This window comes from Gouania willdenowi, chromosome 5 (assembly GCF_900634775.1).
Source record: "Gouania willdenowi chromosome 5, fGouWil2.1, whole genome shotgun sequence".
Taxonomy (NCBI): domain Eukaryota; kingdom Metazoa; phylum Chordata; class Actinopteri; order Blenniiformes; family Gobiesocidae; genus Gouania; species Gouania willdenowi.
In genome coordinates, this window is record NC_041048.1 from 18039078 (window position 1) to 18066718 (window position 27641).

A 27641-nucleotide genomic window follows, 5' to 3' on the forward strand; every position below is an offset into this window, starting at 1 on the left:
ATGAAGTGATCACATCTTGTCCCTAATTGTAGCCACAATCAAAGAGTTCCTTTATTGCTCCATCCCCTGTATCATGTCTACAGGCTGTCAGAGCAGATGACACGCAGACATGTGGTGTTGGAGAACACCCTGAGGTTCATATGTCACTGTTTTTTCTGTGTTATGTTGCACTGAAGTGTAATGTGTGGCAACTGAGTCAATGTGTACGAGGGATTGTGTGTGTGTGTGTGTGTGTGTGTGTGTGTGTGTGTGTGTGTGTGTGTGTGTGTGTGTGTGTGTACTTATGTGTAAGTGTCTGGGCTGTGGACCCCCATGGAGTTGATTATAGAAGTGTGTGTTTAGTCACTTAACGTAACCGCTCATTTGTGGCTGACATTCTCTAAGCTCTCTCTCTCTTTCTCTCTCTCGCTCTCTCTCGCTGTGTGTGTGTGTGTGTGTGTGTGTGTGTGTGTGTGTGTGTGTGTGTGTGTGTGTGTGTGTGTGTGTGTGCGCGTGTGTGTGTGTGTGTGTGTGTGTGTGTGTGTGTGTGTGTGTGTGTGTGTGTGTGTGTGTGTGTGTGAGACAAAAAAAGAAATAACAGAGATGGAAAGCGTATAATGGGAAATCAGGCATTTTTGGATACTCTGCAAATGTTCATGTGCAGTCAGAATGATGCACAACTATAAGTGTAAAGGGTTTGGATGAAGCAGACCCCGTTAAAGAGATATAACAGACAAATTGCAATAGAAATAGACATTTCTAGATAGCAAATGGACACGTGACATATCCATTGTTTAACATGTTAAACATCTTGATTTCTTACCTCTGCAGAAATCGTGGTTTCCAAAAGAACAACCTGTTGTCTATTTTAACCCTGCGTTAGACTGGCATCATATGCCAGAGTGGTTTACTTTGCCTGCTTGTTCCCAATGTCTGCTGGCATAGGCTCCAGAAACTCCTGTACAAGGTACAGAGGTACAGACGATGAGACAAGACCATTTTGACTCTTTCTAATGCAGTTAAATAGCTAATCTTCTTGTCCAGTAATTTATTTTCTATTTCTTTGTAAGGACAAATAAACAAAATGTGTGTGTGCATGCATGCGTGTGTGCGTATGTGTGTGACCTACTGAATATGTTTTGCATCAACATTGGTATCTAGGCTTGCAGTTTGTTGTGTTTGCTTGGCTCCTGAGCATTCTGGTCACACACAGATATCAAACATGCATGATGTCAGTCTGACTCATGTGACTGCAGGCTTGCCGCTTCATGCTCAGATGTTCATGCACGCACACAGGCCCATAGCTACAATGAGGTGGACATGAAATTTAATCAAACAGATCAGTCTAATGGAGAATTTGCTGACATGCTGCGGGCATGTAGTTAATGATTTAAACAGCCACTTTGAAGAGAAAATGTTGGTAAAGATGAGACTATCTTCAATTTTAAAACATTTTTTTTTATTGTTAGGTGTAACAAAATGTTATTTTTAAAATATCATTGATTTTTTCGTTTAATTTTATTTCGGCAGTCTTCAGAAAAACGAAACAGAACAAACAGCACTGAATTATTATGTCTAATTATTCAGCCGAAAGGGTGTCGGTTGAAGCAAACCTACGCCATCACAACTTAACAAAACAAGGTTCTCTAGATAATATCACACACAAAAAAATGTTTTAACTTATATTACTATTTTTACAATATACATTCAATATATATTCTGCACAAGTTTTATATATACATTTTATCCATGCACATTAAACATACGTGGTACATACAACACATGAATCTTCAATACATCTACATAATATTGATATTATACTATCCCATATCTACGACACACATTTCATCAATTACATTTAGTGTTAAATTAATTTTAAAAAATTATTATGATTATTAAGTATTAATATATAATAGGTAATACACATTGAAATGTCAGAATAATGACATAAATGTTGATATTTCATGCACAAACAACATGTATTCTACTGTCGGTCTGGAGGAAAACAAAGCAATGAAAGATGTTTGTGTAGTTGTGTGTTGTATAGTTGTGTTTCATTGATCCTAAAGATAATTCAATGGTGGTGCATGAGCAAGGTCTCATCTGTTGATTGGGTGACTGTCTGTCATGCGCTGCCTTGTGTAGGGGAACAGCATGGTTCAGTAATCAGCTTCCTTTGTCATATGGTAAAATGAGCTTTGGATGAAGAGCTGTTTGCACGAGCGACTGCTTGGGGGTTGCAGCTCTGGGGGGATATCGTGGCATCCACCTCCACTTGGATTTGCTATTTAGATTGCCTTTTAGGACATGAACATATATGCGTGTGTTTAAATGCCTAATGTATCGTGCTTTAATGTAGAGCTTTGAGAATAGCAGTGAGTAAAGTGAGCAGCTGATTCCATGCTTTTGAAATTGGATTAAACAAGGTAAAGCTCAGCAGTAAATAATTAAGATCAATTAAACTACGACTTCTCACATTTATTTAATATATTTATCAGACTATGAACTGCTGGTGGTCAAAGAAAAACATTGGTATTAATTGCATCCAGGGTTGGGGTCAATTATAATTGCATTGAATAGTTGACTTAACTGGCATACTGTAGTTTTGTCTGAAGTTAAGATTGACAATGACTTGAGATATTTGCAAAATGTTTTAACGTTTTAGTGACAATATTAAGTTTTTCTGCAACAAGCAGTGGCTGAAATAACAGGTCATTTATTTTATATAATTTTGAAATAAGACGTAACAATTTTTTTTTTAAATAACAGCAAAGCATAACAACAGGTTACATGTATTCTGTTTTTTTTTATTTTGCAGAAATGCTATACTTGAATTAACTTAACAGTAGCATAACTAACTTAGCATCTGCATTGCTTCACCCCATGGAATTCAATTCAGAGGGTCCAGCTCTGATAGTGGGGTCTCCTAACCCTCTTCCCCTGGTCAGGGGTCTGCAACCTTTACTCTACAAGGAACTATTTTGCCTCATCTCATCTGGATTAAAGTCCTCCTGGAGCCAAAAAAATACCTTCTCAATGAAGACAATACAGTGCATTAAATTATATAAAGTTAAAATTATATAGAATAATGTTTGATTTAGTTTGATTTGATTTAAATTGATCATGTAAATGGAAACTTAAAAACAGTTTAAAATAAAATTAATAGACATCAAGAAATAAAACAGTATCTTACATCTTCAAATTCTTACGCATCTCAGTTTACATGAACACAATATTATATAAAGAAGATTTTAGTTAATGTATTTGAAAGGCTACAAAAAGTAACATGAATTTGATAACACATGATCATGTGGTCAATACATGCTAATTGCTAATTTCTTGCCACACATAAAGCATTCATATTTAACCTGCACATTGGTGGTTAAATGAATCTGTCCCCACACAATTAAAATCTCTGTTTTCTTCCAGAATAGTGTTTTTGTTGGTTTAGCACACACAGACTCACCGCAGCCCAAAAGGTATTGTAATGACGTGGCTCGGGCCGTTATCACAGTTTTACTGGCTTTAATGGAGGTCATAGTAACATGCCAAAAATAAACAATCAAACACACAAAGAACACACCCACACTACTGTGGTAACAGAATTGTTCATTCTTTTCCCTGCTAATGCCCTCCCTTTCCCCAGCCTCCCAGCCAATCAACACTCAGAAGATGTTGTAAACAAAGACACACATTGGCAGAGAAAGCTGCACGTAACCACGATGCCTTCTCAGCCATGGGAAATCTCAGCATCAATTAACCACTGAATACACAGGGACGTGATGGAGCTTTCAGCCGCTCCGTCCAAAATAAGGTCAACCATATGCACTCGCACACACTGAAAATTTACTCTCATATGCAACCATTTTGGTCACAGTCTCGAGCCCTGCGTAATCATAATTAAATTGTCATTAAGTTTAGATAATTGACTTTGTATTTGTAATTGCCATGAAAATTCTATAAAAGTTGTCAATTATCTAATCTACACATACTGTATGTAGTTAACAAATATTAAAATGTTTCATATTAAGCTTTCCCACATTTTACCATTTAAAAAAAATTAAATCGAGGGGTATAGCTTTTGCTAGGTTATTTATTTCAGGCTTAGTAATAGTGATTAATTGGTTTTGAACTTTAAAGGAGCATAGGGCAGGATTTCAGGAAAAATAAACATTCATTTTAAGTTTTTTTAATGCTATGATGAAGCGCTCTAAACCAAAGAGAATGAGTTGACACATATTTCTACCTATTGCCTTGAATAGATAGTGTGATACATTTTGTATCTATTTTCGGAGTCTGAATTTCCCGCACAGTTTTGCGAACAGGGAGTAAAATGACGCTGATGGTGATGTCAAATGACGCTGGCGCGCGTTCACGACTGCTTGGATAGCCGTCCAAATAACCCTGAAATAAAGAATGAGGTAAAAATGGCATGAAGACAAGCACAGTGGACTAAACCACTCTGTTTGGTTCCACAGACGTATGCAGAGGCATGTGAACAGGTTTTGCAGTAAACAGTCAATGAACGAAGAGTAAATACAGTTAATAACCGTGTTACAGTTGGAGGGCGAATCGGGCCGTATTTTCTCGTCCTAGTTCGACCCAACAGTGAAAAACTCTTTTTTTTCTATGTACGTTTGTTTTATTGGTAAACACCAGGTTTATGAACAAACAACTATTAATGTCAACATCAGATCAGCTCAGGGTTGAAAGTGAAATGAAAACAAAACAGTGCACGCAAGAGACCCATCGGATGTATTTACATAATCCATGTATCAACGATAAATCCATGTTCCAGTAAAACAAATGTTTCAATGGTGTATTCTTTTATAATTGTCCTCTGCGCCATTCTACAGCCACCACGGATCAGCTGTGGCTGCAGCAGGAAAGGAAGAATTCTGCAGCGCTAACGACACGATGTGACCGAACCCGAACACCAGTTCTAAATATCTGTCCACTCCGAACCCGACCCGTCGGGTGCCATCAGGGTATGGTCGGGTATCCATCCTCTATCAGCTGTGCTCCAGTGATAAACAAACAGTTGATGCGCACTCCCGTGTTAGCTGGGCTGATGACTGCCGTTACACTAACCACCGTGATGTCACTATGGAGATTTTTAAATCTTGCCCTATGCTCCTTTAATTGAGAACAAAATTGTAATTGACTTTCTGAGGATTCAAAATAATTGTAATTTAATTGTAATTGGAAAAAATTCTGGTCACGGTAATTTAAAATGAATTGTAATCAAACATGGGTAATTGAAAAATGCAGTTGACCCCAACCCTCATTGTATCTATACTCAATATGCTCTGATGTCTTAAGATGCTCAAAATGCTACATTTTTATATCGTTACAACAAACACACAGGAACAATAAGTATTTGGAGTAAGGAGAGAAAACTGAGTGTGTTTACATGCACACAGCTACAGTATCAGGCTATGCTCACAAGTTAGTTAGAAACTTCTCATCACAGGCAAGAGAAAAAACTCCTGACAAGTTCTATTGGGCACTGCCTGCATAGATGGTGTCGTATCCTTTAAGGGGAAGATTACATTGGATGAATATCTTATTTTATGTGTTTTTTATATGCATTATAAGATGTTCAGCTCTTTTTGCTGTTGCAGCATGAAACTGGTATTCTCATTAGTTCAAAAGTGCGTATTCTGCTTCTCACCTGCCATTAATCTTCGTCTTCTACTGTTGCAGCAGAAAAAGTGGTACCCGTACAGACAGTGTGTCTAATTCTAATCATGCCAGCATGCAGACATGCACTATTAGCTTCGTTTTCAATCACATTATCTGGGTGTGTTAATAGAGCTATGGATAGTCCAATTCCAGCCAAACTAGGCTGTTCCATACATTTAAAAATCAAGTTACCATTGGACTAAACCATTTATTCATTTTTCTCAAGCTTCATGTAACTATTACGGAAAAGACATGAATGATCACATAACCTGATTGACCAACGAGCTTTTTGCGAGTGTTAAGACGTGCAAATTTCTCATGTTGCGGTGGATTTACTAACCCTGAGCAATGACTATTGCGTCTTTCAAATGGGCAAAATAATACAAACATCTGTTCTGTGTGTTTGCCTCAAATGAATTTGAAATCTAGGCATAAGATATACAGATTTTTAGCACACACAATGTGATTTACTAGAAATGCAACTCAATAGTGGGGGCTGTTTTGCATATTTTTTAATTATTATCATTCATTTAAAGGTGTCAACTGTCCGCTTTATGCGAGATGGCTTCAGGCACAAATTAGTTTGTACCGTTTTTACTTTCCCCCTGAAATGCCAGAATGGATGAAAATTGTAATTCAATAAATGTAAGATAGTGTCATGTGCAGGTGTGTTAGCAGGCTGAGAGGATTGGTTGGAGGTGATTCAGGGAAAGACTCTGTGAGATTGATTATATTCCAGGAAACTGTTGCACAGTTTGCATAAAGCTGTGTTAAACTACTTTTCTCTCTAGTCGTCTCACATTTTGAGAGATGTTTCTTTGCAGGTTATTTACAAGTTTTTTTGAAATACACAAACTCAGGTGTCGTAGATTGTCTTCGTCATGTCAAATAATATTGGTGTGTTTAATCTTATTCAAGACACTCTAAAAAGAAAAACCTGCTGCAGTTCAATGTTATTCTGGTCTGTAAAGGTCCTTTAAATATATTCACTCATCTCTCTGTCACTGTCCTTTCGTGCTCTGATGAATCATCCTTTTCTACGGGCTCCCTGCGGCCTAGACATGGTCTTTCATGGTAATGGCAGCTGTAAGCTTAACTCAACCTTTAACTTGAGTAACAAAAAGGCCTGTATGTCTTATTCTAGGCTAAGTGCTTCTCACAATTTGCAGTAAACTGTTGAAAAACTAGCCCTGCAGCCCACAGCCATCATTCTTTTGCTGTATCTGCAGAGAACACAGAGCAGGAGATTAGACTGCCTCAGGCTGAACAGTCTGTTGTGTTTATTATGAAGAATGCATGTGTTGCCACCATTGTAATGGCCATTTATGAAGATAAACTCCTGTCTTTTCAAGTATTAAATAATGTTTTAATAGAGAAACAAGAGATTTTGATTGTGGGTGCGTGCGCAGGATAAATGACTCGCCTGTCTGCGGTCGGCCACCTCAGGGAAGGTCCCAGAACTGTGCTGAGCAGGCTGAGTCATCTTTGATATGTTCACCCTGAGTTTCCCACACATCTCATTCGCCTAAAATGAGCGTCACACCTACAGCTGGGTCTGTGTGCCTCTGCTGTCAGCTTCACTCTCAATCGATGTCAACCTAATGACTCGTTCATGTACTCAAACTGCCTTTGAAACCTTACCTGTGAAACGCAGCACGCTGAGTTTATCAAATATTATAATCACTGCAAACCCTGTCAAAGCTCACTTTCCCTTTTTTAAACCTACGCTTTGATTAATACTCAACATTCACTCTCATCACAGCCCTCGGGATTTTATCATTTTCACACCAAACAGGATGTTTTTTGTGTTGATTAGCACTGAATTAAACCCTAAAGTCTCTTTTCAAAATCTCGAAAATGAACACCTTGTCAGTGGTTTTTGTCCTGTAATGTATTTTTGAGAATGTCTAGATGGAGATGGTTTAGACAAGGATTTTAAGAAAGTTTGGAAACAGTGTAGAAAACAAACTGTGATAAATGTAAAAAACTATTATTATTATTTATTTTTTTTTTTACATTATTTTCTTCAATAATTCCTCTTCTTGTACCATCAGGGGTGTCAAACTCATTTGAGTTCAGGGGCCAAATATGGAGGAGTTTGATGTCAAGAGGGCAACAGATTTTATGCGGAAAACAAGTAATTTTACATATTATTGGGCCCTAGTTAGCACTTCTATGTATACATAAAATGAAAAACTATAAAAGAAAATGACAATATTGAAGCAATAAGTGATAGATATCAGTCCCAACAGAATCTTCACTTTAAATTTTGTGGATTTTGTCACCAATTTCTATTTAACTAAGGCAAATATTATGTAATATTTTGAGGAAAATTGACAGATTTTGTAAGAATTTTAAGTATTCTTAAAAATGACTGCAATTATTCGATATAAGCACCGGGAAAACTGAGGCCCTGTTGAGTTTAATTTACATAAGGATTCATGTTTTCTCTGTCATTTTTAGTTTCTCCTGTGGGCCAAATTGGATGCTCCAAAGGTCATCCATTTTGGCATCTCTTTTTGGAGGTACTGTACCTAATGTAGCTAAAACTTTTCGATCCTGTCTCTCTTTTATTGTGTTTCTACACAGGAAACTGTTGAGTATGCCTTTCTTATTATTTTCACTATTGAGACCTTCCTGAAGATTATAGCCTATGGTTTGGTGATGCACCAGAACGCTTATGTGAGAAACGGCTGGAACATGCTGGATTTTGTCATTGTTGTTATTGGGTAAGTCCATAAGTGATGAATATACTGTTTACTGCCTGGCATCCACTAACTCTCCTTTACAGTGATGAGTCAATAAATGAAGACAGAACAATAAGTGATTTTTTCCTCTATGTTGTTAGTAGTTTAAGGAAAAAAAATCACATTTAATGCCTTCCTTTTAATAGAAGAATTTAATGTAGTAGTTGCTAAAGCCTGCGCTCCATGTGGCCATGTGTTGATAAAGACCCTCATACACCCACTGCAGATGACCCAGAAAAGACAGAGAGAATAAATCAGAGCTTTACCACTACTGGAGTGAGTCACCATCTCACCATACTTCATCTCTGCGCCAACACTCTGACTGTCTTTAGCTCACACTCTCCCATCATGCTCTGCTTTGTCATTGCAGCAAATTCCTACTACTTCCGATTGCCCCCCCCCCCCCCACAATGTTCCCATGTTTCATTTAGTTGCTGCTGTATACCTCTGTACACCACCATGCCCTCATTCTCTAGCAACAATCTATTGTTGTCTTCACCCTCATATCTGCTCCTCAGTCTTCCTCCCTCTCGCTCTCTCCTTTAATACACACAGTCCAGTGGGCAGCTGGGTCAGATCTGTGTCTCTCTGCTGCATGCAGACTTGATCTGCCATCTCGCCCGATGCAAAGACTGCTGGCCTCTCTATGAAGAGTGACTGTTGCTGTTAGCTCACTGAAATGTCACAAAAATAATTCTGCCTGCCAAACTTTATAACCTCCCTTCCTCAGCCTTTACTTCAGGATAGTCAAATTATGCAACAAATTATTTATATGAATGTTTTGTTTTTACCTGATTGAGTACCATTTCTGGAACATTTTTCTTTTCAAAACAAAGCAGAGAAGAACTTTAACCCTTTTAAATAGTCACATTGTCAAGTAAAAATAAGATTCTATTTAGGTGTCAGGAATAGTGAATCAATCACAAAATTGTATACAAGAAAAAATGGTCACATAATGAAGCCAAGCTCTCAATGTCAGGTGGGTGAGATGTTGGAGTGTAGAGGACCCAAATGCTCAGGCATGAGGAGGAGACAAGAATAAGAATCAAAATAATGTCCATTTAAAAAAATAAAAAAAAAACTCATATTCTCAAATGAAGTCTAGGAAAAATAAACAAAGAACAAAAAGAAAAAGGGAAAATGAACAAAGTTCATGAAATGAGAACAGTCAATGCGAAAACTCAAGAAACAAATCTTTTGACACAGGCAACATGAGAAGTTTGACAGAAGACAATCCCCCACGTAATGCATTGTGAGAAAACCTAGTCGAGGGTCATAACACAAGAAGTAACTAATCCATATCAATACAGGAGAGGGTAGAAACACCAATGCTTTCACACTGGCAATCCAGGCCTTGCCAGGCACGTTTATCATCTATAGTGTGCTGTGCTTGAGCATGGACAGGTTGTAAGAGATCTGGTAGAGAATGGCCCAGTTGGCATGCTTGTTGGTGCACATGCAAACACACAGTGATTATGTAAACACTGTGCAAGCATCCGTCTACAATGAATCCGGACATTTTTCAGTGCTTATTAGTCTTAAAATTGATTTACAAAAACAAGTCAAATATACAAATAAAGCATGCATATGTTGTATACAGACGTGATGATGTACAGTATGCGTTGGAGGGGACCGTGCTAGGCTGAGGGGAGTGTGCGTGTTGCGCAGCACAGCCTGGATTGTCGGTGTGAGTACACCTAAATACTGACCACAAAATAAACCAGGGGCTAGAATAAAATATAATCCTAAGCAAAACCTCAACAGAAAAAGATTGTTTCAAGGTATTAAAGTAATTACCTTTAAATTCAACACCAAAACAATGTAAAACAGTCGTGCCACACAATGATTTGAACATGCAACTTATAATAACCACAAAACATGACACTCAGCTGGAAAAACTGTAAAAAATAACAAAAAAAAATAGTTCTGCTATTTCAAAGGATAGGTAACTGCTCTAGCCTACCCTGAATGACTGAACTACCTATGAATACCAATGAGGCACCACCCGGGGCTTCGAGACATTAAACCTTGTTGTAGCCCAACCTTGAATAGTTAGAAAATACACTCTGTGCCATCCATTACTAACACATGTGTTAATGTATTTGTAGCACTTGACTGAAGAGGTTTTTCTCCACAATGAGAAACATTGTTTCAATGTGAGCCACATGAGGATGATTTTAGTCAAATATTGTTGAAATAGAGCTGTGGTTATTTCAGCCTTTGTTTGAATTGTAGAGATGCATAAATGATTACAAACTAAATGTCGACATGAGCAAAGATACTAAGAAAACTCCCTCTCTGTAGAGTTATTTCGATAACAACTTTGCAGCTCTGTTAAGTATCAATTTATATTTTCAACTCATGGGTTGCGACGCAAAAGTTTGTCACAGAGCCATTTTCAGTTATTCTTGAGCAAAAAAGAAACAAACAAAAACACTTCTGTGCTTTACTTTAAGAGTTATTCAGTTCAGTTGAGATCAAGGCACACATGCGATTTTGTAACACTGGTTTTGATTTGTTTATTCCCCAATAGACTTTTCAGTGTTGTCTTGGAGCTTTTGACCAAAGAGGATAAGGTAGAGAGTGACGGACCAAGTAGCCATCCGTCAGCGCATGGGCATGGAGGTAAACCTGGTGGATTTGACGTTAAAGCCCTTCGAGCCTTCCGTGTGCTGCGACCCTTACGACTGGTCTCAGGAGTACCCAGTAAGTACGAGCAGCAAGATTCTCCTTATGTTGCCTCTTTGTTTGATCCAAGGATTTAAGGCAAAGTGTTACACACAACCAGCCCAGATGGGAAGGTGCATGCGCAAATTACACAGGTGCAATACAGAGTAAGTGCTGAAAGTTACGGTACTTACTGTACATGGTGCAAACCAGGACATTTCTACCAAAGAAGTCAGCAAAGTAATTACATTGCTGAACTATTACAATTCTAAAGAAACACAAGTGCTGTTCTCATAGCTTTGCTATCTACTGCATTTCAATATGAGTGTAATATGCGTGTACCTACTCTTATAATTTAAAAATATTTAAACTATTTGCTATTGAGGTTTTGGAGCATAAATCAAAATTAGCGCAGTATATACATGCAAACACGTGGACATGTATAAATACATATACACATATACACACATACACACACAAACACACACACACACACACACACACAAACAAACAAAAAATGCCATTCTCCAAAAAAAAATAATAATAATAAAAACAATGAAAAAATAAACAAGTAGATAAATAAAAAAAATAACAAATATCACAAGATCAGGTTCACTGGATCATTGAGACCTGGTGGCCGAGAAATTTCATTATTTGCTTCCTACCCATATATACAATGAACTTCAGGCACCCCCACTTTTCTCAATATATAGCTCACAGCAATTTAAATGATACAATCTCCCCCTTTATTATCTTCTTTTGTTTCATTGAATCTTTTTTCTTTTTCTTGAACCTTTTAATTTTACTCTCAGTCCAGTACCAGGTATCTCAACCATGTGTTTATTATTCCCCGCCACGAAGTGAACGAAGTGGAAAAGGGGGATATAGGTTTGAGCTCCGTCTGTCCGTCCGTTCGTGTGTCCATCCCTCTGAGTTAAAGGGGACAGCTTTTTTCAGAAACTGTTTAAGATAGGATAAATAAATTTAGTGTGTGGCTTCAGGGTATCAATACCTTGATGGAGCTATAACCAAGGTTTGGCCTATAACTCCCACGCTGTGTGTTGCACATTCAAAAACCTCATATCCACAGATTCCCTGAAGAGCACTGAATCACCTGGGCTGGGCCACACCCATTTCTGGCGATAATTGTGTTGGCGCAAATTCGCAAAAACTGGAAAACCCCTCCTTGGGGTTTTGTCCAATCAGCATGAATCTTGGCACATAGAGTCTTCAGTTGAACCTAAAGTTGAAAAAGAAAGAAAAAAAGAGAAATAATTTTGTTCGGTCAAAATATGCGAGTATTAACGAGTAAAGTTTTCTGCTAGCTATAAAAACGAACTGTTGCATATCTTGGTCAAAATAAAAGCTGACAACACCAAATCTGAGATCCTTGGTTGGCATGTGACTAGGGATGTAACGATTAATCGTAAGGCAGTTAAAAATCGATTCATAGGTATCACAATTCACATCGATACTGTGAAAATTGAATCGCAGTACTTTTTTTAACTATCCAGAAGTATTGGCGGCAGGCGGAATCTGCTAATACTTTCTTTCTGGCCGCCTTCTACTTTTAAACATGTTCATAAATGATTCCTTACCCATTTGGCACCAAAAAATATCTGTAATATTACGTGAATATCTGTAAAAGTCACGTTTTTCTATTAGCTCTGTCTGCTAGCATAGCATCTCTTCTTCACTGCAAGATATCTGCATGCCAACCGACCACTGGGTTGCCAGCGCCATCTGCTGGTCCAAACAAATTTTTGACGTAAATACATTGAAATGACTGTTTTTTTTTTTTTAAGTCCAATTGTTAAGGCACAAAATACATTTTCAGTTGCACTTTTTAAAAGAAAAATAACTATTATGCAGTTTTGCATTGTTTACTATAGAACCAGAATTTAAATTAATAGGCTTCTTCTTCATTTGTATATTCCTTTATTTATTTCATTCAAGATTTATTTTTAAATTGCATTGTTTTGATTAGTTTATCAAAAATAAAAGGAAAACAGCATAGTTTTTTTTATAGTTTTTTTCCCCCCAAAAAAATAAAAGAATATTTTTCAGTCATCATTTTTCTACGGTCCCTTTTTGTGAAATAAATCATGAGAGAATCGTATCGTGAACCCAGTATCGTGAATCGAATCGTATTGGGAGTTTAGTGAATCGTTACATCCCTACATGTGACTGTGGGGGTATGAGCCAAATGTGAATAATGTTAGCCTCTAGGAGGCAATGCAAATATGGGAAATTCATATCTCTTAAATGGCAAGACCAATTTTTACCAAATTTGGTGGATATGGACCGTTCCTGAGGCCATATCTTGAAGTTAATCGCGATTGGGTGTGGCTTATTTTACTCTACATCTTCATAAACTTTATATCCATGTGTTCCTTAAATAGAGTTGCATCTTCTTACATAGGCCATTTCAACCAATTTCAACTTTTTTCAAGTTATTCAACAGATTTCAACTTTTTCAACCAATTTCAACTTTTTTCAACTCAATTGCTAATAATAAGCTATTGCTTGGTTATTGCTATTTCTAGGTGAACACTAATAATAGGTCAGTGCGAATGCTAGGCAAATGCTAATGCTAGGTTAATGTCAATGTTAGGCTATTGCTAAAGCTAGGCTAATGTTAATGCTAATGCTAATGCTGGGCTAAGGGTATTGGTAACACTAGGCTAATGCTAATGCTAGGTTAATGCTAACATTAGGCTAATGCTAGGCTAATGCGAATGTTAGGGTAATGCTAACGCTAGGCCAATGCTAATGCTAGGCTAATGCTAGGTTAATGGTAATGCCAGCACCTGCATCCTCACTTGCAGGTTCTTCAGGAAATGCAAAAATTCAAGTTTCCTTTTTCTTTCAGATCTTTACCTTCCTAACCCCTTCAATAGCAGCTATTGCATGCTAGAATCTTGGATGTTTTTTTGTACTGGCAAGGATTGTGTATGAATATCTCTTCTTGTTTTCTTCAACTCTCAGGTTTACAAGTGGTGTTGAACTCCATCATTAAAGCCATGGTACCTCTCCTACACATTGCCCTCCTGGTCCTGTTTGTTATTATCATCTATGCTATTATTGGCCTGGAGCTTTTCATCGGTAAAATGCATGCAACCTGCTATCTACCTGGCACTGGTAAGTACTTTGCTATAAATGCAGAATAATATCTGTTTTGTTCATATCTTTTTAGGTGAAAACATGTTATATTATATATTTCCAGCACTAAAATAACATTTGATTTTTTATCTCTAATTAAAACCTTTGTTTCTGATTATTTTTGTGGGGTATCGCAAAGGGGGATTGGGTTGCCAGATCAAAATTTAAAAAAAAATTATAATCCACCCACCAGAATGCTAGTGCTTTTTTTGTTTCCTATATCAGAATCAGAATCAGAATTATTATTATTCGCCAAGTACAGAGCAAACTAAAGACAACGATCAGTACCAGTCCGTCTCACATGTTTGATTACTTGCGACGGGGTGTGTGTTCTTGCAGAAGTTTGTTGTTTTCGGAAGAAAAGTGTAAGAAGCAACTTTTGCGAGAGTGTACAGAACACAGAGGTGAGTAGCGTAGCAACAGAGATGCTACAAACACAGCACGGAGGGCAGTGCAGCTGCGGGTAGAGGAGGTGGCCAACTATCTGGCAAAAGGAGCTATGGTGTGGTGCTAGCATAAACAATATACAGGACCTGGAGGAGTTTACCCTTACGTATTAGTGACGTAAGAGGAACCAATAAGCGGAATTGACAGGCAAGCAAACAAATGGTTCCCATGAATTGGATTACCCGGAGCCGGTTCTCAGAAGGAACTGGTTTTCGATTTCCATCCCTAGCCAGAATCTTCCCTGCACGCGTCTGAGTCCCAGAGCCATACAGGTCCTGGAGGGAGGGCAGATTGCAGCCAATGACCTTCTCTGCATAGTGGATGATACGCTGCTGTCTGACCTTGTCCTTGGCCATAGCTGCATTGTACCAGATGGTGATGGAGGAGCAGAGGATGGACTGGAGGATGGAGCTGTAGAAGTTCACCATCATCTTTTTTGGAAGACTGAACTTCTTCATCTGCCGCCGGTAGTACATCCTCTGCTGAGCTTTTTTGATGAGGAACCTGATGTTCAGATCCCACTGGAGGTTCTGGGTGATGAAGGTCCCCAGGAAGTAGAAGGACTCCACAGAGCTCACTGCAGAGTTTCCCAGAGTGAGAGGGTGAGGGAGGCTGGGTTCTTCCTGAAGTATGCTATCATCTCTACTGTCTTTAGAGTGTTGAGCTCCAGGTTGTTCTGGCTGCAACAGGACACCAGCCGTTAGGGTTGGGCATTGTTTGGATTGTAACAATTCTCAATTTCGATCCATGTTCTAAATGATTCTCGATTCCGATTCTTTGAGTTTTGTAGGTCAACAGGTCACAGATTTCACAGGATATTTTTTTCATTTGAAAAAGCCTTTATACAGGCATTTTTTATAAATTCACTTAGTTGATTCCTTTAGTGACAAATCAATCAACAGTCGCTCAAAGTTTAAAAAATGTGAACTTTTTAAGCGACTACAAGCAATAACTCCCCCGGCCATCACTGTCTGTAGAGCCAAGGCAGCAGCCCCTCCCTCCCGCTACAGTGAGACGGCTGCAGCATAGGTCTGCAGCCACGACCTCTTGAATTTACTGGTGAAAAATTAAAGCGGTTAACTTAAATAAGCCTACATTCTGGGTGAACTCATCCTTTAGTAACTCCGTAAGTTGATTATTTAAACCGTAAAAGCGGGCGCTGTCTATTGCAAGTGCTATAAACGTACGGCCTGTCACCGGCAGACACACACACTGTTCCTTGGTCACCATGTCACTGGAGCGAGGAAGTGAAGGAGTGACCAAAAAGCACCACTATGTTGAAGCGACTCATCACGGGTGATTGAAGTGAAGCAAGCAGGGCAGAGTAATACAAACCGCAGAAACAAACTAGTGCGGGCATTTAGGAATCGAAAAAAACAATAGAAATTCAAACATCTTCCGAACGGTTGCGGAACCGGACGTTAGGAACCGGTTCCTATTTGGAACCGGATCTCGGTGCCCAACCCTACCAGCTGGTCTGTCTCCCACCTGTAGGTGGACTCGTCTCCATCAGAGATGAATCCGATGACGGTTGTGTTGTCCACAAACATGGGATTTTTTTTCCCAGGTGGAGTCTGGCACGTTCAGCTGGAAAAACTTGCCCTGAAGGAGAGCTGGGATTTTTTGTGTTAAAGGCAGAGCTGAAGTACTTTAACTGGTGAAGGAGCCTGGGGAGTCCAGGTGCTGGAGGATGAAGTGGAGAGCCAGGTTTACAGCATTGTCTATAAACCTGTTGCATCTGTAGGCGAACTACAGGGAGTCATTGTAGGGGTCAGTGATAACCTTGATGTGGGAGAGCATGAGGCGTTCAAAGGACTTCTTGACAAGGCGATTATTCGTAAAAGTCATACTCTGAGTAATTTGTACTGTATTGTTATTGCGAGCTCATTATTGTCCATTGTATCGTGAACTCAGTGTATCGTCCCATCCCTATTCATCCATCCTATTTGAGATTTGGCTTCCAAAAAGAAAGCAAAGTAATCAAAGCAAGGTGAAACTGACCCAATTTACAGAAAACTGTCTTTACCACTCTTGCACCTGTTAACTGTGTGGGCAATCTTAATAAATCATATGTAACAGGCGAGCACACAGCTCACACCCAATATACCAGTCTTTATTTGGGATCTTAGTATATCATGCCCTTTATTAATCTTATAACAATTTTTGTTACAGCTTTATTTTGTCCAGACAGAATCATATTAGTACTGTACTCAATGAGCTCTTCAAGGTTCAAGGCCTTTATTGTCATTTCCATGTTCCACACGTGTATGCATCATTTAACACAAAAACAGCTTCTTTCCCTCTGCCATTATCTACATGAACACACCCCCAGTCACCCACTGAACCCCCCCCACCACCCGATCACCACCTCCATGATGACATCATCTGCTGCACTGTATATATATATATATATATATTTATATTTATCCTATTTATACTTATTCTCTATCTATCCTTTATTTATCCCTCATCCGTTATATTTATCACTATTATTATTATTGTTGCTGGGTTGTTCTTTGTTCTTGTTTTCTATGTTTTTGTTTTTTTGTTTTGTGCACCATCTACCAAGACAAATTCCTTGTACTGTCCTTAAAACTGTACTTGGCCATTAAACATTTCTGATTCTGATTCTGAGTCTGATTCTGAGTCTGATTGATAAGGCTATACTTCAAGTAAAAAAAACTAATTTGTTGTGCTGTGCACTAAATTGCTTTAGGTGTGTGTAATGACCAAACATATAATGATTCAAACTGTCTCTCTTTAGAAGTATTACAAGAAGACGAACAAGCTCCATGTGCGTTCTCAGGGCATGGGCGCCAATGCCCGAATGGCACAGAATGCAGAGAAGGCTGGCAAGGTCCCAATGGTGGAATTACAAATTTTGACAACTTTTTATTTGCCATGCTGACGGTGTTTCAGTGCATCACAATGGAAGGCTGGACCGATGTACTGTACTGGGTGAGTCTGCTGTCAATATCTCATGACTGTCACATGCCTTCAGCAAGCATGTCTTTTCCAATTAGACACAGGACAATAAAACCAGACTGACAATCCGATGATGTAATTGGTGATGAATGCTTGAGGCAGCTTTTATCACCTCTGATTTGAAGGATTTTCCTATTGAATAAATGTGCTTAACAACTAATCTACAAATACTAGCTAACTAGCCTCTCTCACTGTTCTTCGCTGCATGTTTTTCTGTTGACACTGGTCTTCTTACTTGCTTTCTGCTCATTTCTCAAAGTTTCTGTCTTCAACAATTTGTTTCTTGATCTCTTTTCTAACTCTTCCTCTCCACTCTTCCTCTCCTTCTTTGTGCTGGCCGCTTGTTCCTCCAGATGAACGATGCTATGGGCTTTGAGCTTCCATGGGTGTACTTTGTCAGTCTTGTGATCTTCGGCTCCTTTTTCGTTCTTAACCTGGTTTTGGGTGTGTTGAGCGGGTAAGCACTTTCTTCTCTTTGCAAACAGAGAACTCCTGCTTGGTTTCAGGCCAGAGTTTCTGTTTTTATAAGTGCCTGTTTCTGTTAAAGTGTATCTTCTGGCTCCTGTAGGTCAATGACGCCATTGGATGGGAAACGCCATGGATTTATTTTGTCAGCTTAATAATACTGGGCTCCTTTTTCGTGTTGAACCTTGTGTTAGGTGTACTGAGTGGGTAAGAGGCAACGTGTGCGGTGTGCTGATTGCTCTGTTGTGTCGAGCCTGATGTTTTGCTTTGTTCTCTGGAGCTTTTTCCTTACATTGGGTGTCGACGTTGATGATTATGCTGTAGATCTTTTTTGACAAACAAATATCTGAACTAAAGTATGTTCTTCTAAATCAGACATCATATTTAGATATGTTGTTTTGCCTTGTTGTAGATTTCTAAACTATTTACTTTGCAGCATCAAAGTTTGTGTCTCTTTATCAGCTCCATACTCATCCCATCCAACCTCCTGAGAGAGGAATTAATCTTATTCCTCACCTTTCACTCCCATTGCACTCCTAAGCTCCGTTTTGGCAGGTTGCTCTTTCAGTTCTCCAGAGTGGGGTTAGGGTGATATTATAGAACTCGCTTTAGATGTACTATAGTGACCAGCCAGGTAATCCTAAATAACCAAACAGTTTTTCATTTTCATCAAGGTTATGCTGGCAATTTGCGATTGGAATTGGGGGATATCAAGTTAATTGATTTGCAGTACAGATTGGTCTCTCTTCTCTTCTGTTGGTTTGCTGACTTGGGATGACTGAGTGTTGTTACCGTTTTGGCACATACTAGTTAAGTTTTATATTCATTTAGTTTTCTTATCAGGGCGCCAACATGCTGAATTGTACTAAGTAGGGGTGTTGAAGAAAATCGATTTGGCGATATATCGCGATATTACGTCACGCGAGTCTCAATTTTAAATGCATCCATATCAATTTTTTTTTTTTTTCATGAAAACATTTTTATTATTATTATTGCTATTATTTTTTGTATTTATTTATTTTTTTGTACTTTTATTTAACCAGGAAAGTCTTGTGTTTTTTAAAAAAAATCTAAAAAGAAAGAACTAACTTTCTGCATTTATTTGTTGTTCTAGGCTTTTACCTCAGTTAAGTTGCACTAAAGTCATAATGCACTAAAGTCAAAGTTGGTTTAAAAGCCACAGGCAGATTGTATGTTATGTATGTATTTTTATTATTTTAAGTTGTTGGCACATGGCATGTTAAAGCCAATGTTTTGAGTGTAAAATATGCAAATAAAATATATTTCGTACATAATGTTCTCATGAAGGTGTACACATTTACAGATAAGTTGTTTAAGTCATATAATGTATATAAAAAAAAAAAATCGTAAAAATCGTCTTATACTTTAATATCCGGATATATCGTATCGCATCGTGACCTATGTATCAAGATACGAATCGTATCGCCAGATGCCAGGCAATAAACACCCCTAGTACTAAGTTATACCTCTACCTGCTGTTTTGCCCACTATATACCCTTATAAATTACAGTTTTTTATTGATAATTTCTGGATGTGTGCCAAAGTTGTATATTTTGAAACCATCCATTTGTGTCAGCTTTATTTAAAATTAGCGTGCTTGCTTGGAGCTTAACATACTGCTTTAGGTTGCCTCCCATAGAGGTGTACATCTCCTTTCAGTGGCAAGACTTTAAAAAAGAAACACACAAAATACTAATGCTTTTGAAATTGAGTGTAACCGTGCCTCATTATGTTTTTTATATGCCATTAATATTTATCAGTCAGCTGAAGTTCTGATGTTAGACCCGTTTTATAGAGTAGAGTATCTTTACAGTATGTCTTTGATATGTGATAAACCCACAGACTTTAGAGGAAAATGTTGAATGTCAATAACTGAGTGTATATTAATCAGTTATAGTTTCTAAGGTGTAAAACATTGAGTTTCTCCTTACACTAAGTGTTTCCCATGTCATTTTTACTCACAAAATCGTCATTCTGGTGGACACAATTTGGCCCGCAAGAAGTACTTTGACAGCCTTGATCCAGATCAACAGTAGCTATGAATTTAAGCCATTTGTTTGATGTATACCTGATATTTTGCCCATTTAGGCATTCCCTGTTAAAGGGATTATAGGAACCCTATCTTTCCAAGATCCTTTGTAATGTTTTGAAATTCAGGTTCATGTCGTACAAATGATTAGATAAGGAAGGGCAGGGTATACTTTGTACAGGTATTCACCAACTACTGGTTGTGTTAACAGCATTGTGTATATTATCTTCTTGTTTATAAATTGGGTCTCCATTAGTTGTGCGATTAGTAATAGCAGTTAAATTTGTGTCATTCTTTCTCTGTTTTGTTTGTTGTGAAAACCAACCATATTTGATTCGTTTCTGTTTTTTGTAGTCACTGTGGGCCTATGCTACGAAGCTAGATAATTATATCCTGGATTAATCTTTGTTTGTGGGCTTCACCTAACCAAATATTCCCTTTGAGAGAAAAGCTGTACAACAACACAAAAAGGGGTGGAGATTGCAGCATCTGACCAATCATTACAATGAAGAAAACTGGCAGAACGAGCATCTTTACAATGGAGGAACAGCTTATCTTCTTGTCATCATGATTTTAAATCCATGATGACAGCGAAGAGCAACACTGTTAGTGCAGCACGCACAAGGAGGCGGAGCTTTTATACTCACTCATATCTGATCTACTTCATAACCTGGTCCTGACTAGGTTAGGTGTTTGCTTAAGTTTAAAATGATGAATAATTAAAATCCATAATTCAGACTAACAACAACACTGTTGTTACAAAAAAAGGCAGGAATGAAAGAACAGGCAGGAAGCTGCTTACACTGTTAATGCATGAAAGTGTGAGATAATTCACGATATTAATCCATTGGATGATAAACGGACAGCGCGATCAGTTTCCCTTTATAACAGAACACATGTTTTTATATTAAAGTAGACCTATTCAAACACACACACAAGAGAACATTGTATCACTGTAGAATGTTCCTGCTGATGCGATCAGGCTCATGTATGAATGAATGATTTATCTAATTAATAGGACTTCACCCGTCCTTGCATATGGATCGAGACACAGGTTTCATCAGCTGACTACAGATCAGTCCATCAGATATAAATCTATATCTTTATTTAAGGATCTGTAAATGAAAGGATTGCATTTTTAATCCTTCTTTCCTAAACACAGCTGTCAGATGTGCACCAACCAGGATCTTCTAACAATGGGCAAGTTGTTTTCTAAGAGATCTGATTGGTCTGGAGGCGGAGCTTTAGCACTCGCTAAGATCCTAGCCAGAACAAAAACCTAGTCCCGACCAGGTTAGTCGTTCAGCCTAAATTACCATGGTGATTTAGTTCCGTAAGCCAGCTTTGTAGTTCAGCACACACTGATTAAATCCCAGAAGTTAGCGCGATAAGAGGTAATCTTGCTTCGTAGCATACCCCCTGTGTGTGTGTGTGTGTGTGTGTGCGTGTGTGTGTGCGTGTGTGTGTGTGTGTGTGTGTGTGTGTGTGTGCGTGTTTGTGTATGTGTGTGTGCACACTTATTTTCGGTCCTACCTCCGCTTTCTCTCACTTGCAGAGAGTTTTCCAAGGAGAGGGAAAAGGCCAAAGCCCGTGGGGACTTCCAGAAGCTTCGTGAGAAGCAGCAGCTGGAAGAGGATCTAAAGGGTTACCTGGACTGGATCACTCAGGCTGAAGACATCGACCCTGAAAACGAAGACGAGGCCGACGAGGAGTGCAAACGCAACCGTAAGCGCGTTCTCATCCTCCCCCAGTCTTTAAACGATAGTAGAGTCATTCAGTGATGTAATCACCCGCTATAGGGAAAATAGCAGCTTGTGTTTTATTTGCATGGGGGAGTTTTATCCATTTTTGAACCTGTGTTCTATTTCACAATATTTCGTGAGATGTCTCACTATGGGATGCACACTTTCTTCAGCCCTCAGCACTTTTTTCAATCCGCCAAGCCCTGATAGCTGGTAGAACGTGTCCGTCCGCCAGGGACATTCCCACCCTCTATTAGAGAGAGGGCGGATGTACAGTTCCTCATTCAAACACCTCTTCTCTCGTTTGACGTTCAATCAGCTTAACTGTCCACATGCGGATCTTCGGTTTCCAGTCGACGGACACTGATAGAAGTGAGCTTGCTAAAAGATCACACCGGGTTGACAAAGAAGTCTGCTTGCCTTGCTCTGCTCGGTTAAGTGCTGCTTCGTTCAAAGGTAAGTGAACCTCAGAGCCCCAGCTGCGGCTGTCGGCTCTCCTCCAAAGCTGTTGTTCCAGCACACGTTCCCTCCATGCCAAGGGAAACTCTGCCTTTGTGTTACAGGAGGAGATCGGCTCTCTGCTGAGCAGAGCAGCAGTTTTGATTGTCCCCCCCGCGCTGTCCGAGAGCGGGTTTTACTTCAGGTATTTTCTGGTCCCCAAACGAGGGGGGACAGACATTCACCCTATCCTGGATTTGGCTCTGAACAGGTTTCTCAGGAAATACAGGTTCAGGATGCTTACGCACCTTCTGCGCCTGGTGCGACAGGGCGATTGGTTCACGTCTGTTGACCTGAAGGGTGTGTATTTTCACGTTCCAATATATCCCCCTCATAGGAAGTACCTGATGTTTGCTTTTCGGGGGATATGCTACGAGTACCGTGTTCTCCCCTTCGGCCTCTCACTGAGCCCGAGGGTGTTCATGCGATGCATGAAAGCCGCAATAGCCCCGCTGAGGAGGCAGGGCATTCCCTTGGCCATCTATCTGGATGATTGGCTACTTTTGGCGCAATCGGAATCAGAGGCCAGAACACACTCGAGCATTCTTTTGCATCACCTGTTCGATCTGGGATTCATGATAAACGCGGAAAAGAGCATATTGTCCCCTACACAGGAAGCAGTCTTCCTGGTACTGTCCCTGCGCTCAGTGTCTTTGACGGCACGCCTTTCGGCGTGCCTCGCGCTGTTTCGTCCGGGCAAATCTGTTCAGTTCAGATTATGTCTTTGATTACTCGGGTTGATGGCTTCGGCCTCAACCTCGTCATCCGGCTTGGTCGCCTTCACATGAGGGAATTCCAGCTTCACATGGGCTCAGCCCTGTACGTCATGGCATGGCTCTGAGCTACTGGCGGACCTTGAATTTCCTGTCGCTCTGGAGGATGATTTTGAAGCCCAACCCAGCCTTTGTGCCGAAGGTGGTAAGCTCTTCATCTCCCATTGACCTATTGGCCTTTCCTGCCTTACTAGATGTGGCCTCATTTGTTGTGTCTAGTACGCACATACATGGACATGACGAGAAGCTTCAGGAGTAGCGATCAGCTGTTTGTCTCCTGGGCTGGTTCCCACAAGGGGAAGCCTGTTACTAAGCACTCAACTTGAGGTCTCGCCACGTCCTGGGCCTTGTCTGTTCAGGACATTTGTGCGGCGGCGAGTTGGACCTCGCCCCTCACGTTTGTCTGCTTTTACATGCTGGACGTTTCCGCCCCTTGTGTGGCACGGGCAATTCTACTGTCCTGATGTGTACAGACTCTGCCCTGTGAGGTGGTATTCACTTGATAAGCATGTCTGCAATACGGGAGCTGCCATATCCCTTAGTGAGACATCTCACAAAATATTATGAAATAGAAATTTAGGTTATTTACAGAACCCCAGTTCTATGAAAAATATGAGTGAGATGTCTCACCAGACTACCTTTCTTACTCGAATGAGTGAGAAGAGGTGCTTATATGAATGAGGTACTGCACAACTGCCCTCCCTCTTATAGGACAGGTTCTACCAGCCAATCAGGGCTTGGCGGATTGATAAAAAGTGCCATTGTGAAACATTGTATTACTCATAGAACCGGGGTTATGAAATAACTTAAAGATTTAACAGAATATAATACGCCCAACATTAATCACAACAAAAATGAATCATTTCTGTCAAAGAGGCAGAAGCTTTTTCTTGTGGCCCTATTTAGTGTTAACTGTTCCATTTTACTCATTGCCCCAGATAATGGTCAATTATATTCACATCCCCCTGGCACAAATAGATAGGGTGGTAATTAGAAAAAGAAGCTTCAAATCAAGAGCCCCCCACCCCCGCCCAAACGCACACTTTTTTTTTTTTGTAAATTTTAATCATAAAAACAAAAATTGGAAAAGAGGAAATTGCTAATTGAGGTAGAAATAAACCCGGTTTGTTAATCAAACACAAACTGTCAGTTCAAGGTCACTAATACAGCACTCATTGGAAGTGTCTTAACGCTACAGTATGTATTTCTATTATTTATACTTAAAGATCATGTATACCTTGAATGAGCATAGAGAAAAGCATGTATGGACAAAACATATTCATGTTCACATTCTAACACAAAGTATTAGATATAGATAATATGCAGAAAAGAGAGTGAAAATGTTACAGTTAATATGTTTTTATTGTCATTTTATCCGCTCAGTGTAGCTATACACAAAAAACATAAAAGAAACATTAGCAGGAGAACAAAGACACCAAAATAAGATGCAGGACATACACATAGTGGTTAGCAAAGAAGGCATGCCCATTTATCGATTATCCAGGTTTTTAAACATCAGATTGTGTATATTATATATTGTGTAAATCCCCACATATACAGTATATCATTAAGTTCACAAATTACATTTTAAAAACTGACCTTTTTATATTTAAAACCCTGCAATTATTTTTATTATTTATTATACCCACCACAGACCCACAAAAAACTTTCAAAGTCCGTACATTTTAGAGATATTGGCCACAAATTCAAGTATTGATTCCTGGAGATACTGGAGTTACTTTTTGCTTGGATATTGTAGTTCAGTTGTTGTGGCACAATAATTTTAAATTTGTTCTTTTTTTCCCATAAAAATATCATTATTTCTCTGGTCTGGTTTGATGCTGCTCTATCTATTGTTCTGTTTATCAAGTGATTTTACACAATGTATGATGTTCTGTATATTTTAACAGTCTTATATGCGCAGCGATGGTATTTTTAAGATTAATAATATAATATTTTGATTGTTGTTTAGAAAAAACTCCTAATGTTGTGTAGGTTTTTCATTCACCATGTCCTTAAACAAAAGTTAATATGTGACGTCACCATAGCATGCATGCATACATCGGCTGCCTACATTCATAAGTGAGATCGCTCGTACAGTGGTCGGATGATTTGAGTCGATTATTAGTTCATTTATTATCGATCACAATTTTTTTGGACATTTTTAATATTTGGTATAATTTATTTACTGTGTGAGGTTTTTTGTACTGCGTCATGTTTTTATCCACAAACAGTTTTTTATGTGGACACATTGCTAGAGCTTTAAATTAGGGCTAAATGATGTGAAGAAAAAAATAAACAGCAAGACTGCCTGTAAATAATATGAGGAGAAACTTAACAAATGTTTTTGAAGCTAAGTGCTTTAACTAGTGTCCACTTTTAGTGGTAGTAGAGCAGGTGGTCAGTACCAAATGGGACTTGAGAAGGAGAAAAAAAAAATCTGAATCCATATCCTCTTTTCATGAACCTGCAGCTGCTTCACCACATGTGCCTTGTTGAATTTTGCATATGTCAGCATATTATTAATGCTCTGTGTGCATACTGTTACCTCTACCAGTTGTATTGTCATCCAGCAAAACTTTTATCATCACAGTTTTACTTGCTACATTTTTTTTTTAACTTTACATTGTTAATGATCTCTGTGAAATGTTACTTTAGAGGTTGATAACCATCCATATGGCTTTTAATCAGTATTTTCATGGCTTTTAATGTTTGTCTTAAGTAAATGATCCCCAAACAACTTGTTCTCGTGCAAATCTATTATTTTGCATTGTGCTACACACCGGCAGTGGGCTGCGTCACAGATGCCTCCTGTGACTAACAGCTCTCCTCAGTGTGCGCAGCAATGTTGCTCCTGTATTTATATTTTTAGAAAAAACTATTGTTGTCCTGTGGTGCTTGTATGCTCTGACCCATTTTGATAGCAGTCCATTCTCGCCCTCCATGTCCTGCTGCTGTCCCGTTGTGTCTGAATGCATGGGCTTGCATGCATTACTCATGAAGGGGTGACTCTGGCTGACCTTACTGAGAAGAAGAAAGGAAGGTTTGGGTGGTTCAGCCAGTCGTCCGACACTCATGGTAAATCCCCTGGTTTCCCTCCAGTGTTCTCTATCCTCTGTGTGTGATTGTGTGTGTGTGTGTGTGTGTGTGTGTGTGGTGTGTGTGTGTGTGTGTGTGTGTGTGTGTGCGTGTGCGTGCGTGCGTGCGTGTGTGTGTGTGTTTGTGAACTTGAGTGGTATGCTAAGACTTGATTGGATATTAAAACTGTATATTAAAAAAATTGAGAAATAAAAAGTGACAGAACAAACAAATTCAAGTATTTCAGTAACCATAACTAATCCTTAGAGTATGATTTTGAGTTTTTTTTCTTTTTTTATTTAGACGTCAAAATTATTTTTAGCTGCAGTCTAATACTCAAATTTCTCAATTATTTTACATCATATTATCATATATTTTGTTTTTTCTGTACAATAACAAATCACATCAAGGGGATTACAAGTTGAAAATGTACATTCATGCAACATTACAACCGAAAACATTTAAATTAAAAAAGCTAAACAAAAAAGAAATGATAACTAAAAACAAAACAGAACTCCTATCCTGCTCCTACACACCTGAATCTAATGATGGCATCATCATGCAGCTGTACAGAAAGCCTGATAACGAGTTATGGTGGACCTGGTTTGGATTCACTTTTAGTAGTTGATAAATAATGTTAATCATATGTAATGTAGTCTTAGTCATTGTGCATTTATTAACTATTTCTAAATTAGATATTTGTCAAACAATCACTCAATCAAATTTTATTTAGAGAGCACTTTTCATATATACAGTATAATTCAAAGTGCTTTACATCATTAAAACCTTACAAACAAACAGAACATCTACATCGTACAAACCCCGTCCACTGCACACAGACACACAGGTTAAAACAAGGACAATGGCACATGGCTGGATAGTGGATACATAGGATCTAAGTAAGGAGACATCACAAGGAGCCGTCTGCACCAGGAGCAGGACACAGACCGCGGCTCCAGGGCCCTGAGATAGAGCCCCGATCATCACTGAGGGCCACAGTACAGCACCACTGGAGCCAAGGCCCATCGCAGCCCCTAGTGCAAAGGGCTCCCTCTGAGGAAACACTGGGATAAGAAAACAATCCTAAAACTATAAAAACAACATAAAATATAACAATCCTAAAACTATAAAAACAACATAAAAGATAACAATCCTAAAAACTATAAAAACAAAATGAAATACTAAAAACAAGAAGATAACAATCCTATAACTATAAAAAGAAAATAAGAGATTAAAAGACAACATAAAAGATAATTATCATCAAACTATAAAAGCATAAAAGATAACAATCCCAAAATGAATAAATAATGAGTTAAAAGCTCATTTTAAAAGGTGGGTCTTGAGCCTGTTCTTGAAAGTATGA

At 38.9% G+C, this 27641-nt stretch overlaps 1 protein-coding gene across 4 annotated transcripts in view; it reads left to right on the top strand.

Moving 5' to 3' along the window:
- Positions 1 to 27641, top strand: part of cacna1da (calcium channel, voltage-dependent, L type, alpha 1D subunit, a) — an 87312-nt gene that overhangs the window by 14147 nt on the left and 45524 nt on the right. For all 4 annotated transcript variants that reach the window (XM_028447007.1, XM_028447008.1, XM_028447009.1 and 1 more), the window contains exons 4-10: positions 8254 to 8393; positions 10945 to 11117; positions 14067 to 14219; positions 17452 to 17645; positions 18026 to 18129; positions 21743 to 21912; positions 26204 to 26278. In XM_028447007.1, coding sequence (XP_028302808.1) covers positions 8254 to 8393; positions 10945 to 11117; positions 14067 to 14219; positions 17452 to 17645; positions 18026 to 18129; positions 21743 to 21912; positions 26204 to 26278 — 1009 coding nt within the window. The remainder of the gene's footprint in view (positions 1 to 8253; positions 8394 to 10944; positions 11118 to 14066; positions 14220 to 17451; positions 17646 to 18025; positions 18130 to 21742; positions 21913 to 26203; positions 26279 to 27641) is intronic.